General features: G+C 49.3%; 1 protein-coding gene across 2 annotated transcripts in view; it reads left to right on the forward strand.

Annotated features, from left to right (window-relative positions):
• DOP1A (DOP1 leucine zipper like protein A) overlaps nt 1-17451 on the forward strand; it is a 1012538-nt gene that overhangs the window by 476905 nt on the left and 518182 nt on the right. For both annotated transcript variants that reach the window (XM_078648131.1, XM_078648132.1), the window contains one exon: nt 3280-3380. In XM_078648131.1, coding sequence (XP_078504257.1) covers nt 3280-3380 — 101 coding nt within the window. The remainder of the gene's footprint in view (nt 1-3279; nt 3381-17451) is intronic.

Raw genomic sequence — 17451 nt, forward strand, 5'->3', positions numbered from 1 at the left:
TTGTTGATTTGTGGCTGTGGCGTCCTCACTGTGACGAGTAAGCATAGTGATGTGTGTAAAAGTCTGTGGCTTCCATTAAATAACAACATTTCCAGGTTTATCAGTTTCAACCCCTTAAATTCTTTGAGAACTAACCCACCCACCCCACCTCCCACACAAACCCCCCAATCAGGTTGTGCCCATGTCTCCTACTTGCCTCCAAACAACATGCCCTGGTGTGAACACATGTGTAATCAGGAGTTCTCCCAGTGTGAACCAGGTATCGCCGGCAAACTACCCTACCTAAGGTGGGAGTGTGGCCGAGAGGTATGTTGGCCCATTGGCAACCAGGAGTATCAGCAGTAACTTTGCCACCACTGTGGAAATAGCAACATAATACAAGCAACAACCAAAGCACCATCAGGTTGTAGGATTGAGATCCATAATAATGTAACATTCAATAGCAACAATATGCTCCATTAGGCACATGCAACCCACCTGTTCAGTCATTATCATTCAGGTTAGCATCAGTCAGCGCACAGGGAAAAGATGTTGAGGAGTGACTTAGTCCACCGATATGTTTAGCAAATTTAAGCGCTGATTTGGCATCTGTAAAATAATGTGGTTCTCTTCATAAGTGACACCTAATTTGTCTGGGTACAGCATATGATGCTTCTGCCTGCTTGAGCAAATGTTTCACAAGCAGAAAGTAACGGCGAGCAGCTTGCACTAAAGGGGTGAAATCTGGGTTGATTGATAGAATGTTACCTTGGTGTTGTATGGTACTACGTTCGCATGCAAGTCGTAGGATTACATCACGATCCCTGTAATTAAGGATGCACACCACTATAGGATGTGGAGTGGCGTCAACTCAAGGCCTCAGACTTAGGGATTGGTGTGCCATCTCTACTATGAAGACGGTAGAGAGAGCTGTGCAAATAATTCACGCAACAGGGTTTCCACAAAGTCTTCCCTTTTCGATATAGCAGTGGTCTCCGGCACTCCTGTTATGCAGAGATTATTCAATCTTGAACAGGCTTCAAGATTCTCCTTCTTTGCCCTAATGATGGTTAACACTTTTTCCATTTGTAACATTTGTTCTTTGGATTCCACCTGGTAATCATGAGGCATCAGATGTCCTGTTTTCGAGTAGATCCAACCTAGTCTTGTGGGTCTCCACTCTTTTTTTTTTTTAACTTGATCCAAACAGGCAGTCAACACATTAGTAGTTTTAAGGCTAGTTTTTACCTCTAATATGATGATGTGAATGTCTGTCTTGTTGCTCAGATTTTTCCATGTTAGTTGCATCAGTATCAGGCGCCGTCTCAGTATCTGTATTACGAGACAGCCTTTTATTGCTGAATGTTAGTTTTGGCTGTTTTGCATCATGCTTCCCCATCTTAGGCGATTTGCAACAAATTCAGCAGTCCCGGCTATGTTATCGGTGGGTGTCCGTAACCTCAGAGCCCCACGCCGGTCGCTTCGTATGACCAGCACTGATCAGGAACAGTCTATGGATTCATCAGCCCTGCGTCACCAGGCCCCCTTGTAAGGGGAGTCATCCACCTCTAGTCAGTCTAAGCTCCGTAAGACCCCGGGCAAGCCCTCTCTGACAAGGCAGCGTACAGCGGGCATGACATATCCCCGACTCCTTAGGACTGGCTGTCACACCGGGCCGCCTCACCGCACTCCACACAGATCGCTCCACCGGGGGACCTTGCTAGTCCAAATTTGCCATGGGATATACAACACAGGGGTTTATGCTGGCTTGTTTCCTGTGTCGCTGCACCAGCTGCCTCGGGAAAGAAGCGGTTGCATGAAGGATTTTGTCTCGGCCGGAGGACCCCTCTCAGTGAGCAGCGATCTTGCTTCTTGGCTGCGCCATGCTCCCATTCACTATTGACCCCTTTGATGGCACTGCTTGCTTTTGTATTCTGAAACATCGATTGAAGTATAATTTTGTGCTGGAGAAATGAATGTTAATGAGGTGCAACAGTGGCTCTCTGATAGGGTATTTCCCAGAGATCATATGCTGCCCTCCTATCCTGGCTCAAAGCATGTTTAATGAATAAAAAATAAAAACTGATTATCTTTTAGTGCAATTTCCTAGTATTAGGACAGGAGTTTCTCTCTTAAAAGGAAGAATTATCATTATGCCCTCATCTCCTTACTCTGTTGGGGAGAGGGTCCGCCTTGTCAGCCTCGCTTCCCTTATTCAAGTTATTTTAAATATTGCACCACCCTCCACTGCAGCGGTAAAGGGTGTCTCCTCCCACGACACGTCCAGGGTCGGCTCCTTCACAATTGAGGAGGAGCGTCGCCCACACTGGCTCAGAGCCAGCGGCTCAAAAATAAACGATGTTTCGTTATCATTTTATTTTTCAGCAGCTGGGTCAGCTAGCGGGTAAAGGGAGGGGTGGGTCTGGGCCAATATAGGGGGGGGAGTAGGAGTGGAGTGCACTCTCTAAGTGCGCATGTGTTTTTGGTGGTGCATCACAGGCCGGCCTAAGACACATGCGCACTTAGTTTTCTCTAACCCGGCTGTATTGAACAGCCAGGTTAGAGAAACAGCTCAGGCTCCCTGTGCCGGAGCGAGCGTCTTTTCAGCCCGCTCAGGCCAATCCCTGCACTGCTCTCATAACATTAGAGCTGCGCTGGGATTGTGCAGGGAATCTACGATCCTTTCCCAGTGTCTGCTGGAACCAGGAAGAAGAACTCGACGAGGCGCGACGCAGGAGACGTCCAGCAGCTTAAGGTAAGTCTTTCTTTTATTTTATTACTAAGCCCACTGACCCACCCCCTGTATTTCTTTCACCTGCCTCATCACTTTTTGTATGTGGCAGCCGCCACTGACATGCCCTGACCCTTCCAAGTAATTGTCACAAATGCAGGATTGCAGCAGGCGCCTCTGGAAGGGAGGACTAGGACAAGGAAGTGGCAGTAAAAGCAGTGAAGATTACAAGTAAGAAAACCAGTTATTAGGTACATGAGCAGGGCAAATTGTATTCATGAATCTCCAGTGATCACATGCAGTTGATATCAAGTTCATGTTCCTTTATAGCTGCATGTGGTTTTGAGATGCATGTGGTTTTGAGATTTCTGACTTATCTTTAAGGAAGCATCCAAAACCATACTTTTCTGCGGATGGTACCAGTGATGAAGAATCGGTCCTATAACTGAATATAATTTATTTATTATTTTTTTAAATATTATGGATAATTGCTATTTAATCTTCCTGCTTTGTCAATATTGCTAATGAAGTTTCAAATTAATATTAAGTTCTTCTTTTCTGTTTCCCAGAAAATACGCATTCAGGCTCATTCAAAGTTTGCTGTTCTTTGGCATCTCACCAGAGACCTTCATGTTAACAAGTCCTCATCATTCGGACGTACTTTTGACAGGTTAGTACATATTCAGTAGGTTGTGGCAAATATAATATTACATTTAAAGAATTGTGCACAAACAAAACAATTGTATGCAAAGAAAATATGGTGTGTTTTCAGCGTTCAGAGCGATCAAACTCACAATGACAGGGACATAAGATTAGATCCACACTTATAATTTAATTCATATACTGTGCATGCCAAGCTATATATTGTATGTTGTGCTTAACAGTGACATGTAACGTGCTATCAGTGTGATAATAAACTGAAAGAAATGTTGGTCGTGAAGGTTAATGGATTCACATGTACATATGATTGTAAGTATTGACCCTAGTTAACAAAGCAATAGAGCGCTGGCAGTGGCGGCCAGGAGGACAGTGATGTGAGTAGGATATGAAGGAGGGAATTTGCTTTGCCCAGAGTGGCTCAAGTTGGTTCAGACTTAGGAAGGGAATAGTTATTTTTTATGGACAAGAGGAACAGGAGTTTGTGCCCCATTCTGAACTTGAACCTTTTCAATCTTATAATCCTTAGTGAAGAATTACAGTGCTTGCCTTTAGCCATACAAAAAGGCAGTTGGCTTTGTTCAGTCCATCACCTCTAGGATGCAGACTTCGTTATTTTCATCTTGGGGCCACAGCAGAAGTTTGTGAAATGTGTTGAAGTGGCAGAACACCATCAATACACCATATTTACGGTTGGTCTGAGATACATGTGTACTGCGCCTCTGGACAGTACTGGAGGGGCATTTCCCTGATAGCAAACCAACCATCGGGGTCTTTAAATGCTAGGGCACACAAACTCAGCCGGGGATGCCTGGCGGCTCACAAATGGTGATCGCACCCCGAGTTGGCGAAGGGCATCTTCCAGCAGTGGGGAGATCCCTAGCTGGATCTTTTTGCCACCTTTGAGAAAATGCAGTGTCAAAACATCTACACATTGTTGAATACATCTTCATGTGTAGAGATTGAACGACTTCAGGTTGTGGATGAAGTTGTGGATGTCATGCTTGCTTACGGGCGCTCATCTATGAAATCCATTTACCCCGGGTGCTGATACAGGTTTATGGCCTGATGTAGAATTCGCAAGATAAACTCTTTTAAAACCAAACTGTTGGATGTTTGATTGTTTGTTTTGTCTCTGGCCCAGCAAGGCTTTGCAGTGGGCGCTGTTAAAGAATGTTTGTCTGCCCTTTCAGACTCTGCATTTTCTGGACAAACCATCCTTACTGAAGTCACATGTTCTGATGTGGTTTATTAAAGGTTTCACACACATGCACCCTACCACACCATTTGTGGTGTCACTGGTGGCTCTTAATCTGGTCCTGACGTTCCTCATGGCCATCCACTTCAATCTCATAATAACTTCTCATTGTCTCTTCTGGCTCTCAAAAGTGTCTTCTGCTTCACTTCAGCTCATCGCAAGAGTAAACTGGCCCCACCTAGTAGCTTGAACTTAGATATAATTCCCTAAACTCCACACAGAGTACTATGTAGGAGACATAGCCAATGAGGATGAAGAGAAAGGGAGAAGACAGCAGCTGCGATTTTGTAGGACATAGGGTAAACCTTTACAGACTTGGCTATTAGGGATGAGGTGGTAGTAAAAAGAACCAGCTGAAGAAAACAGTATGCTGAGCTGAGGATTGAAAAAAGCAGAATCAATCTGCGGAATACAGATAGGAGTGTATAATTAATCCTCTGTGCTGGAGAATGCAAAAAACTGCAAGAACATGATTAACACTACATGTGACTAAACAATTTCCTGAGGAGGTGTAGTCCTGATAAGTACCGAGGCAAGCAGAATCAGGCCCAACTTCCGAGAGGAAACCAACAAATGCCTAAAGCTGGAGGAGAAGTAGAGTGTGAGGTTCTGGAGGATGAATGACAAGGCTCAGTAATGAAGCAATCGCCATGAGAAAAAAAAAGATGCAGGACAGGATTGAGTCGAACTGTAATGGATGATAATACCATAGAAGCAACTAATGTTACTAGGCATCATCCCATACTTCATATTTGCTAGTTATGCTTACCAAGAATTTCCTGGGTACCTTGTACCAGGCTTGACCTTTCACCATACCCGCTGCACCCATTTGTTTTGGCCAAAAACACCACCTGCTACTTCTAGCCTTTACAGCCACCCCTTGCGCCCACCCCCACCAAGCGCACCCTGGCTCTTGAGGTCACTAGACGCCATTCTGGATATGGAGTAATGGTAGGCTTCCTATAGAGACTTCTAATTGCAGGTACCTCACCTTAAAATATTCCCCAAGTGTCAGACTTGATCCAGAAAATCTTGAGTAGTAGCTTTGTGTGCTGGTATGTAGCATCAAAAGGCTCTTTGTTGACGTCGTCCACATCAGGTGACATTCAGAGTGCCAATACGCGCCACTCCTGCCCACTGACATCAGTTCCTTTCTTTCCACGCTAATAACATGGATCCGGAGAGCTACCTCAGTCATTTTTTAGTAAATTTTTTCGACCCTTTTGCTGATTCATTTTGAGCTTTGTGCAAGAGATATGTCCTCCAACAAATTCACAGGATTTAAATCATGGGAGGAATGTTACAGACAAGTGTCTATCTCTGACCCACACTGTGTTTGACTCTGGTACCTGGGGTCACACCGCAACCTCAAGGCCTGCACCAATTGCTAGTCAACGCACCCCAAATTGATTAACGAGCATGCAATGAATCACCAGGTGATGCATCAGAAAAAGGCTCCTCACATCTTCGTTCTGATCTAGAGGGAGATCTCGGGCCCATTATCACAGTGGCGTAACAATAGCCTCCATAGTACCTTTGGTGTGGGGAGGCCCAAGCTTCAGGGGGCGCCCTCCAGCACTGTGCACGGGCTGGCATGAAAGCTCCTATCTGAAAGAAACTGTTAGTTATAGATTCCTTACCTTAGAATTACCCCCAGGCATCAGACTGGATCTGGAAAGTTTTTCGTCAGCAGTACCGCTGCGCGTCTGAAGGTGGCTTCGGTCGACACCACATCCGTTGTTGGCGTCGTGGTCGCCGGAATGACGTCGAAGAAGCTACATAAACGCCGCCCTCGCGCACTGACGTCAGTTCTTTCTTTTTCCGTGCCAGCAAGCGCCGATCCGGAGAGAGAGGTACACCCAGTCACTTTGTGATTGACTTTTTTTTTGCAACTTTTGTTGATGTCTTTTTTTATCTCAACCGGCACCTGGTGCACGATGGATGCCCGGCTTCAAGACATGCGGTTCCTGTACCTGACTGATGTCTGTGAGGGATCCGCACTGCATGTGCCGCTACTGCCTGGCGCACGACCATGACCCCAAGTCGTGCCCCGACTGCCGAACCATGGCCCAAAGTCTTTGCGGGAGCGGTCCCGAAAGCTCCTTGAGGCCCGGCAGTCAGCTCCGCGACGCTCAAGGTCCATGTTGTGTGTGATGTCGAGGGACCAATCACGGAGTCATCACCACTCCTCTTCTCAGTCTTCGCACTCGGGGTCAGGTAAGTCGAAGCACACGAAGAAGTCGAAGAAGCATCTTCGCTCTTCAACTTCCTCTCGTCTGTCGGCCGATGCGACGAAGGGTGCAGGTGGAGACACTCCTGCGGCTCCACGTGTGGAGCCATCAGGGCTGACTCCGGCCTTCCCTCCCTTCCCTGGTCCGGGAGTGACCCCTGCCCAGCTTTGTCAATTTTACCAAGCGATGCACGGCATCTTTGATCAGCCTGACTCCGCCGGCGTGCCTTCGGGCCCCGCGGGCTCGGCTGGGGGCCCTAGGCCTTCAACGCCAGCGGCTTCGGTTCAGCACCGCAGGGCCCCCTCGGATCCAGTCCTGGATACGGATCGGCGCCGGTCGACCTCGTTACACCTCCACCGGTGTCGATTCCACCGGCACCACGTTTCCAGCCGATGCAGGCTGGACCCCCAGCCGGCGTCGACCCCGGCTTCTGCCCGATGTGGACATGAGGCCGGACCAACATCGACAGACGCCGATGTGTACTTTTGTCCCTGTGTTCCACCCTGGCCATTTTCAACCAGATTGGCAGCCAGAGGAGGGTGAGGAAGACTGTGAGGGATCTGGTGACCCTTTAACAGACCAGTTAGATTACGATCCAGACTGAAGAGAGGAACTGGGGGATATCAGTGGTGTGGATACCTCCCCAGACCTAGGCATGTTGTCTCCTCCTACTGCGGCTATTGTGGAGGGAGCGTCATACACAGTGGTGTTGCGTAGGGCGACCGAGGCTCTCCACCTTGAACTACCTACAGTGGCAGTCAGGACTAACCTCCTGACAGAGGTCCTTCAACCAGCTTTTCAGTGCCCCTATTGCCGTTTAATGAAGCCCTCACGGACATCCTTTTGGGCTCTTGGTCCAGGCCCAACACAGGAGCTCCTGTGGACAGGATGATTGCCCGACACCCCCCCCCACCCTCTACGAGCCCACTTTCCTCTCCCAACACCCTACCCCTTAGAGCTTGGTGGTCTGAACCTCCACATCTAAAGGCGCATTCCCTACTGCTCCATCTGATAGGAAATCCTAAATCTGGACCAGCTTGGGACTGCAGCCGGTAAACACTGCATGTCTGTTGGGCCATTATTCCCACTGTATGTGGGATACGATGGTGCAGGTGCTGCCTCAGTGTCCAGAGGAGGCCCGGACTGTACTCTCCCATGCAATGGCCTAGGGGAGAGATGCAGCAAAGTTTACCATCCGCGTGGGCTGGATACCGCTGACGCAGTTAGCAGCACAATTTCCACATCAGTAGCCCTTCGATGCTATGCCTGGTTGTGTTCAACTGGTTTTTCCGTTGATGTCCAATCCACCCTTATGGACATACCCTTTGATGGCCGTCGCATTTTCGGCGACAAGGCAGACACTGCGCTAGAACGCTTTAAGGACTCGCGGGCTACGGCCAGGTCCTTGGGCCTCTCCACAACCCACCCTGCGCATTCGGCCTTTCACCCCTTTAGTGGCTACGGAAGGGGTGCCCCACTACGTCCTGCCCAGAGCCACAGGCCGGCACGTGCTGTAAAGTCCCAGAGCGGCTGGGGATTGGATTTGCAGGACGCTTACTTTACCATCCCCGCCCTGCCAGCCCACCAGCGTTACCTGCGGTTCACAGTAGGCCACAAGCACTTTCAGTTTACCATGCTCCGTGTTGGCCTTACGAGCCCCCCTCGGGTGTTCACGAAAGTGATGGCGGTAGTCGCAGCTCATCTGCGCAGATCAGGGGTTCCAGTCTTCCCCTATCTCGACGACTGGCTGTTGAAGGCGGGCTCGCCCTAGGCTGTCGTCTCCCCCCTCCAGACTATGGCTGATCTCCTGCATTTGCTGGGGTTCTCCATCAACGTGCCGAAGTCACACCTGGCCCCCTCTCAGAAGCTTCTCTTCATTGAAGCGGTTCTGGACATGATGCAGTTTCAGGTTTATTGTCCCAAACAGCGAGTCTGGGATATTCGGGCTATGATTACTATCTTTCTGCTTCTATCCCAGGTTTCGATCAAGATGACCCTGAGGCTGCTGGGCCTCATGGCCTCTTGCATCGTGCTGGTCGATCATGCCAGGTGGCATATGCAGGCTCTGCAGTGGGACCTGAAGTTCCAGTGGGCGCAGCATATGGGGAATCTGTCCGATTGTGTCCAGATCTCGGAGGGCACTGCACAACAATTGCAGTGATGGCTAACGAACCAGGATTGGGTCGATGGCAGATCCCTCTCCATTCCCCGATCAGAACACACAGTGGTGACAGGCGCATCACTTCTGGGATGGTGCGGCCACATGAGAGAGGCGGAGGTCAGAGGCCTCTGGTCTCCGGCAGAGTCCGGGCTCCACTTCAACCTTCTGGAGCTACGGGCGATTCGTCTTGCACTCAAAGCGTTCCTTCCCTCTGTCCGGGGAAAAACGGTGCAGGTGTTCACGGACAACACCACTGCCATGTGGTACTGCAACAAACAAGGCGGGGTGGGGTCGTGGACCCTGTCAAGAGGCCCTCCGCCTCTGGACATTGCTGGAACATCAGGGCATATCCCTGGTGGTTCAACACCTGGCAGGTTTACTGAACGTCAGTACGGACGAACTCAGCCGCAGGTGCATGATGGATCACGTATGTTGTCTTCACTTGGAGGTGGTGCTGGTCTCTTTCAACAGTGGGGAGAGCCTTGGTTAGATCTGTTCGCCACCGAAGAGAACGCGCAATGTCAACAATTCTGCACGTTGGAATGTCCAAGGCGGCACTTGCTAGCCGACGCTTTTCATCACGAGTGGAGTTGCAATCTTCTATACACCTTTCCTCCTATACCACTTCTGCCCAGAGTGCTGAAGAAGATCAAGCGCGACCGGTCCCAAGTCATTCTTGTGGCTCTGGATTGTGCACGAAGAGTCTGGTATCCCGTGCTGCTCAACATGGCCATCGATCCTCCGATCGGACTGCCTCTTTAGGAGGATCTTCTGTTGCAGCAGCAGGGGACAGTCCTCCACCTGAACCTGTCCAGCCTCCACCTCCTTGCGTGGAGATTGAGCGCCGGCAATTGACGTTGTTTGAACCTGCCTCCTGAAGTCTGTGATGTAATCTTGGCAGCCAGGCGTCCCTCCACTAAGACAGTGTACACCTGCAGATGGAATAAATGTGTGGCATGGTGCACAGAAAATGCTGTGGATCCTCTTTCTGCACCTCTTTCTTAAGTTCTCTTGTTCCTCCTATCTTTTGGCCCAGCAGGGCTCTGCTCTGGACACTCTTAAGGGCTACTTCTCAGCCATTTCAGCCTTCCTCAGGCTCCCTGATCAGCCTTCTCTTTTCAAGTCCCCTGTTGGAAATAGATTTCTTAAGGGCATTACTTATCTGTTTCTTCCTGTTCGCTTCGTAATGCTCCAGTGGGACTTGAACTTGGTTCTGACATATCTTATGTGCACTCCCTTTGAGCCACTGCATAATTGTTCTCTCAGACTCTTCACTTTGAAAACTGTTTTTCTGGTGGCCATCACCTCTGTGCGCAGGGTGAGTGAGCTACAAGCTCTGTCTTCCAAGCCTCACTTACTGGCTGTCCATCCAGACAAAGTCGTCCTTAGAATTAGACCTTCCTTTCTTCCCAAGGTGGTTACTTCTTTCCACATTGGCCAAACCATCAGTTTGCTCATCTTCTTTCCACCTGCCCATCCTTCAAAAGAGGAAGAGAGGCTCCACCGTCTGGAACCAAAACGTGCGCTTTCCTTCTACTTGGATCGCACCAAACAATTCCGGCCGGACGACCAGCTCTTTGTTGGTTACGTGGGCATTAAGAAAGGTCGGGCCGTGCACAAACGGACCATCTCCAGATGGGTTGTTCTGTGCATCAAATCCTGCTATTCTTTGGCTAAGAAGGAGCCTCCAGTGGGGCTGCGCACCCATTCCACCAGGGCGTCCACAGCTACTACTGCTTTGGGACAAGGAGTCCCCCTAAATGACATCGGTCAGGCAGCTACATGGGCATCGTTGCACACATTTACGAGACACTACTGCCTGGACAGCCAAGTCCGGGGAGACGGCTTCATTGGCCGTACTGTACTCCAGGACTTTCTGGTGTGAACTTGGTTCGCATACCCAACTGCGGGGTTGTATTGCTGGGGTATCTATTCCAAGGTAGGAAATCTATAACTAACTGTTTTTTTAGATGAACAAGTTACTACGGTAACGATATATCTGTAAGAAACATAGGTTAGTTATAGATTCCTTCCCACCCCAAACATCCTCCCCGTTCTGTGAACTGACTTCTAGGATTAAAGACATCCTTTCAGGGCCCTAGTTTTGTGCATCAGTGGTCAGTGTCTTTGCTTCTGGCATGGAAATTCATGTACAGTACAGATGTCAGCGTGCAAGGGCGGCGTCTATGTAGCTTCCACGACATCATCCCGGCGACCACGACGCCAATGACGGAGGCGGAGTCGACGCACAGGGGTACTGCTGACGAAAAACTTTCCGAATCCAGCTTGACTCCTAGGGGCAATTCTAAGGTAAGGAATCTATAACTAACCTATGTTTCTTACAGATATATCATTACTGAAGGTAAGTAACTTGTTCGACTAGGTCCGGAGGGTGGAGGGGTCCATCCCCCTTCATGCATTTTGCACAAGGGTCCCCTCAGGTTTTGTTGCGCCACTGTGTTCTCTGAGCTGAACTCGCGGACAATCGTCATCCCACTCCAAGTCATTGAAGTCGGGTAAGTTGAAGAAGAAGTTGAAGGATTCTTTGGCTTCAACTAGTAAGCTATGTGCTTATATTCCCTGCACCCGTACTCCCATGGAGCCAGCAGCTGAGTTCGCTCCACGTTTTCCTGAGTTCCTGTGAGCAACCCTTGCCCAACTTGAGGAGTTCTATGATGAAATGTGCTCCATCTTTTGGCCATCCACTCTCTCTGGTGCTCCTTCAGGTGCCAAAGAGTCAAGAAGTTCCACTGCTGGGTTACTGCTGGCTGGTCTCCCCCGAACGCCAGCCGGACCCTCATCTCATTCCAGAACTGGACTGATGCTGGCACTGTCATCTGTCCTGGCACCACCGACACCACTTGAAGAGCACCCTATCCTCCTCTTCAACTCTGAGATGGCACTTCATCAGTGCCAACGCCGGCGCTGTTTGGACCCTGTTAACGTGCCCTGTACTTGCCACCCTTGAGCAGACCCACCTTTCCAGATGGGGTGAGGATGACGAGGGCTATGTCCTCCTGGAAGATCACTCCTACTAGGAGGAAAACTGGTTTGAGGAGTTGGATGCCACTTGTGGTCAGGACACCTACCCACAGTCTGGCCCGGTTTCTCCTCCTGACCCTGCCGCGGAGGAAAGAGCGTGGTTTCCTGTGGTGAAGCGCAGAGCAGCAGAGGTCCTTTACCTACACCTACCCTCCATCGAGGTCAAAACCAGCATTTTGACTAAGGTGTTTCAACCAGTGGCTAAGCTCTGCGAAGCCCCTGCTCCCCTTCAATGAGTCCCTCACTTTCTTCTGGAGCATGGGCTAAATTTAAAGGATATTTGCCCCTCCCCACCAACCTGTCCCCAGACACCTAACCTTCCTCACTCAGCATCCTTCTCTCAAGGGCCTGATAGTGCAGATCTCAATGGCCAAACTTACCCAAGTGCATTCCCTTGCACTCCAAGGCTAGGTAATCAAAAAGGCTGAATATACTTGGGAATAGGAGCTTTTCTTCTACCAGCCTGGCGTTGAGGATGATGAACACTGCATGCCTCTTGGGCCGGTATACTCATGCCATGTGGGACTTGTTGCACAGCTGCTGCCCATGCTTCTCGATGCACCTTGAATCAGGCACTAATAGATGTCCGGGATGTGGCAAAGTTTATCATTTGGTGTGGCATGAACATCACTGACTCACTAAGCAGGGTGGCACTTTGCAGCCACACCTGGCTGAGATCAATTGGGTATTCAGGGGATGTCCAATTTTCCCTGATAGACAAGCCCTTTAACGACTTCTAGGTATAATGTGGACACGGCGCTCATGCTCTTTTAAAGAGAATCAAGTCACCGCCAGATCCCAAGGCCTCTCCTTGTTTTCTCAACAACTGCAACAATCCATAAAGAGAAATTCAAGATGCTACCGTGGCTCAGGTTCTGCCTGCCTGGACCCCAGACACTAGCATTTGCAGTTTTCTGTGCTCAACTTTGTCCTCACCCTTGACCCTCAGGTGATCACAAAAGTGATGGCATTGGTTGCAGCACACTTCCAGAGGTCAGGGGTTCGGGTCTTCCCCTACCTTGACAACTGGCGGTTGAAGGCGGGCTTCCTATAGAAATCATCACCCACCTCCATACTATCGCAAAATGTCTGCACTTGCTAGCATTCACGATCAACATGCCAAAGTCACACCTTACTCCTTCTCAGAGGTTCCCTTTCTTCTGAGCCATTCTGAACATGGTCCAGTGCCACGCCTACCCTCTAAAGCAGAGACTCCAGGACATTTGGGCTATGATCCCGATATTTCAACTTCAGTATTGGAGTTCAGTGAGACACACTCTGAGGCTACTGTGTCTGCAGGCCTCCTGCATTCTGCTAGTGAAGCACGCTCGATGGCGTGCTTTGTAGTAGTTTCTGAAGTCTCAGTGAGCATAATAGCAGGTGAATCTCTCCGGCCTGGACCAGGTTTCGGAGGAGACTGCAAAAGATATGCATTGGTGGTTGACAAACTGCCATTTGATCAGCAGCAGACACCTCTACCTCGCCCAAATGGAGCGAACAGTGGTGAACAATGCATAACTTCTGGTTTGTGGTGGCCACCTATGAGAGGTGGCAATCAGAGAACTCTGGTCTCCAGCAGAATCTCCGCTCCATACCAATCTTCTGGAGATGTGGGCTATCTCACTGGAATTGAAAGCTTTCTTCCCATCCATCAAGGGAAGGCTGGTTCAGATGTTCATGGACAACACCACCCCCATAAACTATTGCAACAAACAGGGAGGAGAGGGGTCGTGGACCCTATTCCAGGAGGCCCTGCGCCTCTGGCCCTGGCTAGAGTGCCAGGATATCTTCTTGATCATGCAGCACCTGGCAGGATCTCTGTACGCTAGAGCAGACAAACGCAGCTGCTGATGCCTTATGGCTCACAAGTGGCATCTACATTCAGAGGAGGTGGTGCAAGTCTCTTGCGAGAATAGGGAGAATGTTGGTTTGATCTATTCACCACCGTAGAGAACGTGCAATGACAGCGCTTCTGCATGTTTGAGCTTCCAAAGTGGATCTCGCTAAGAGATGCGTTCAGCTTAGATTGGAACCATGGATTCCTGTATGCCTTTCCTCAGATGCCACTTCTGTCCAGGCTTCTCAAGAAGATAAGGACTGACTGGGCCCAAATCATCTTAGTGGCTCCGGACTGGGAAAGGAGCATTTGATATCCCAAATTCCCCTCCAAAGCATGAGCATCTGTTCTCTGATCAAGATACTGCTCACACTCCACCTTCATGAGTGGAGATTGAGCATCAACAGTTGAATGCCTTTGAAACTTCCTCCACCTGTATCACTATCATCAAGTGGTTGCGTAAGATCATCTGGATGCTCCCCCAGGATACTCAGAAAACCGTGGTCCAGGCCTTAATCACCTCTAGACTAGACTACGGGAACATTTTGCTCCTGGGAGCCTGTAAAGAGGTGATTCGCAAATTACAGACTGTCCAGAATATGGCAGTACGATTGCTCTGTAATCTCCCCAATTCCTCCCCTACCTCTAGCTCTTTGCGCACTCTGCACTGGCTCCGCATTGAAAGCCGCACGAAATTCAAGGCCCTTTGCTTCATGCACAGAATAAACGCTGGCCTAGCCCCACCCTATCTCAACTCCTTGGTACAACACTACTGCCCCCTTCGCACTCTGCGATCATCTAATCAGCACTTGTTCTCGGTTCCCAGAATTAAAAGATCCAGAATGGGTGGCCGCTCTTTTGCCTGGCTGGCCCCCTCACTCTGGAATTCCCTTCCTCTCCGGTTGCGAACTGAACCCTGTTATCTTAAGTTTCGCTGACAAGTAAAAACTTGGTTATTTAACATCTAACAGTCTTCCCTTCTGACACTCCCCGTTTCATTTGGCCTTATTTGGTTTGCAGCGCCGGGAAACCTACGGGTAGCTGAGCGCTTTATAAACTTAAATATAATAATAATAATAATCTCCTCCAGAGAGTTGTGATGTCATCTTGGCAGCCATATGTATGAACAACAACGGTTCCAGGAAAATGGTAACTGTTTGGCAGTCAATCCATACAAGGAGTCAAAGTGATAGCAAAATTCACACATAACAGAAACAAATAAGCAATGCAGTACTAAAAGTCTTGCAACCTATTACATAAACATTTACATAAACAAAATGCTTTAGACCATACTTTAGACAGTACATGGTGTAATACAGAAAAAGGCAGAAAGGCAAATGGACCATAACTTGTTAGAATAGGCAATAAATGGAAATGGATAATTGTGGGTTTCAATCCCTCCCCAAATGCCAAAAGCGTTGATGGCGTTTCGACCCCCGAAAGAAAAAGGATCATAATTTTCCTGGAACTGTTGTTGTTCATGCACATTTTATTGCACTGGTTCTGGGTCAGTCGGGGTGTCCCACTTGTGTTTACCAATCTTGGCAGCCAGGCATCCGTCATGGAAAACTGTATACTCCTGCTGCTGGGAATAATTTGTTGCTTGGTGTTCCTCACGACATGTTGATCCACCTTGCCTCTTTGTCGAAGGTACTGTTGTTTGTGCTGTCATTAGCCAAACAGGGCCTTGCTTTGGGCACCATTAACGGTTATCTTTCTGCCATCTCAACTTGTTTGTGGTTGCTGGATCAGCCATCACCGTTTAAATCACCAGTTGTGGCATGTTTCCTTAAGGGCTTGCACCCTTTGTTCCTTCCTGCCTCTTTTGTCATGCCCCATTGGAATCTTTGGGCCATATGTATCATTCCAAATTGCGATCGCAATTTGGATCAGTGGTATGTATGAAAGCAAAACTGCCTTGCAAAATAAGGAATCGCAAAATATGCAATTCCTTATTTTGCGATTGCATTTAAGGAATCGCAACTTGCTATTTCTTAAATGCAATGTAAGAAGCACTGAAAAAGTGCAATTTTTTTTTTTTTTTGAAATTCTTTTTATTGTTGCATCAGGTGAATCATTAGTACCATGAACAATACATCGCGGGGGGGCGTCAACATTCCGCTCTACCCGCCGTTACGCAACTTTTGAAATAGACAGTTACATTGCATTCATCCTGACGAACTTATCCTTCTTCAGTTCCACCCCGAACTCCCCCCCCCCCCCCCCATCAACTATAAAGAAAGGTAGTAACTGAGGGACCTCACCTCGAAGCCCCCCCCCACCCAACTTCCCCCCCCCCCCCCCAGCAGCATGAAACCTTCCACCCACTCTCTCCCCCCCCCCCCCGCCCCTCATGGCTCTCTCGGTCCTCGAATTTGTGTGGCAATGAGTATAAGCACTCCCCATGGCCCCAGCCTTCCAGTGCACATTTACCGGGATCAGCGACCTACACACCATGACTGTGCTTCATCCTACCACCCGCCCACTACCCCCTCCCGGTCCCACCCTCCTACTCCAGTCCATGGTAGTGCCTCCACTTGGCCCATATTTTTCTAAATTTTCGAGGGCACCCCCTAGCTTTATACGTAACACGTTCAGCTGCCATATACATATCCAGGCCTCTTCTCCATTCCTCGAGATTTGGTTTCCCAGGCGCCCCCCACAGTCTTGCAATGTCCCTTTTGGCGACCACCAGGGCCAACAGCAAAAAGATGAGCAAATATCGCGTGATATCCACCTCCGTGGACATTCCCAAGAGCGCCAACTTGGGGTCCCTGGGTATCTCCACCTCCAGTATCTCACTCAATTCGTTAAAAATCTCGCCCCAATATTCCTGTATCACAGTGCATCCCCATATGATGTGAAAGAAGTCACCCGTTGGGTGCTGGCATCGTAGACATGCGGTGTTAGCAGCCCTCCCCATCCGGAAAAGCCTCACCCTGTCAAAGTACGCCCGATGAAGGACCTTAAACTGAATGAGACGAAGCCTCGATTTTATGGCCACTTCTCGGGGGTGCATGAGTATGAGATCCCAGTCTAGGTCCTCTAGCGCGCCCACATCCGCCTCCCACCTCTCCCTGAGGACCTGTAGATCTCCCAACATGTTATTTGTCAATGTTTTGTAGGTCATGGATACTGCCCCTCTCTGCATCTGCTCTTGCAGCAGGCGGCCCTCAAGTGGTGCAAACTGGGGAATGTCAGTGAGAGATATGTGTTGGGCTCCCCATGCGTGTCGCAACTGTATGTATTTGTAGTATTGGGATCTCTGGAGTCCAAACTCCTGTTGCAGTGCTTGGAATGTTTTAAGCTCCCCCTTTGCTATGACATCCCCAACTGTGGAGATGCCAATGTCATCCCACCTTTGAAACCCGCGCAACTTGTTCAGTTCAGTCAGCCACCTACATGCCCATAGGGGGGTTTGGCGGGTGAGCCTTTCATGCCAACCCATTCTAACCGACGCTCTGCGCCACGCCATCAAGGTGATCCTAGTCGCTGGAAGAAGCTGGCGGCCTCCCCTCCCCCCATATAAAAAGTGGAGCACCGTCTTAGTGCCCC

The sequence above is a fragment of the Lissotriton helveticus genome, chromosome 6 (assembly GCF_964261635.1).
Source record: "Lissotriton helveticus chromosome 6, aLisHel1.1, whole genome shotgun sequence".
Taxonomy (NCBI): Eukaryota; Metazoa; Chordata; class Amphibia; order Caudata; family Salamandridae; genus Lissotriton; species Lissotriton helveticus.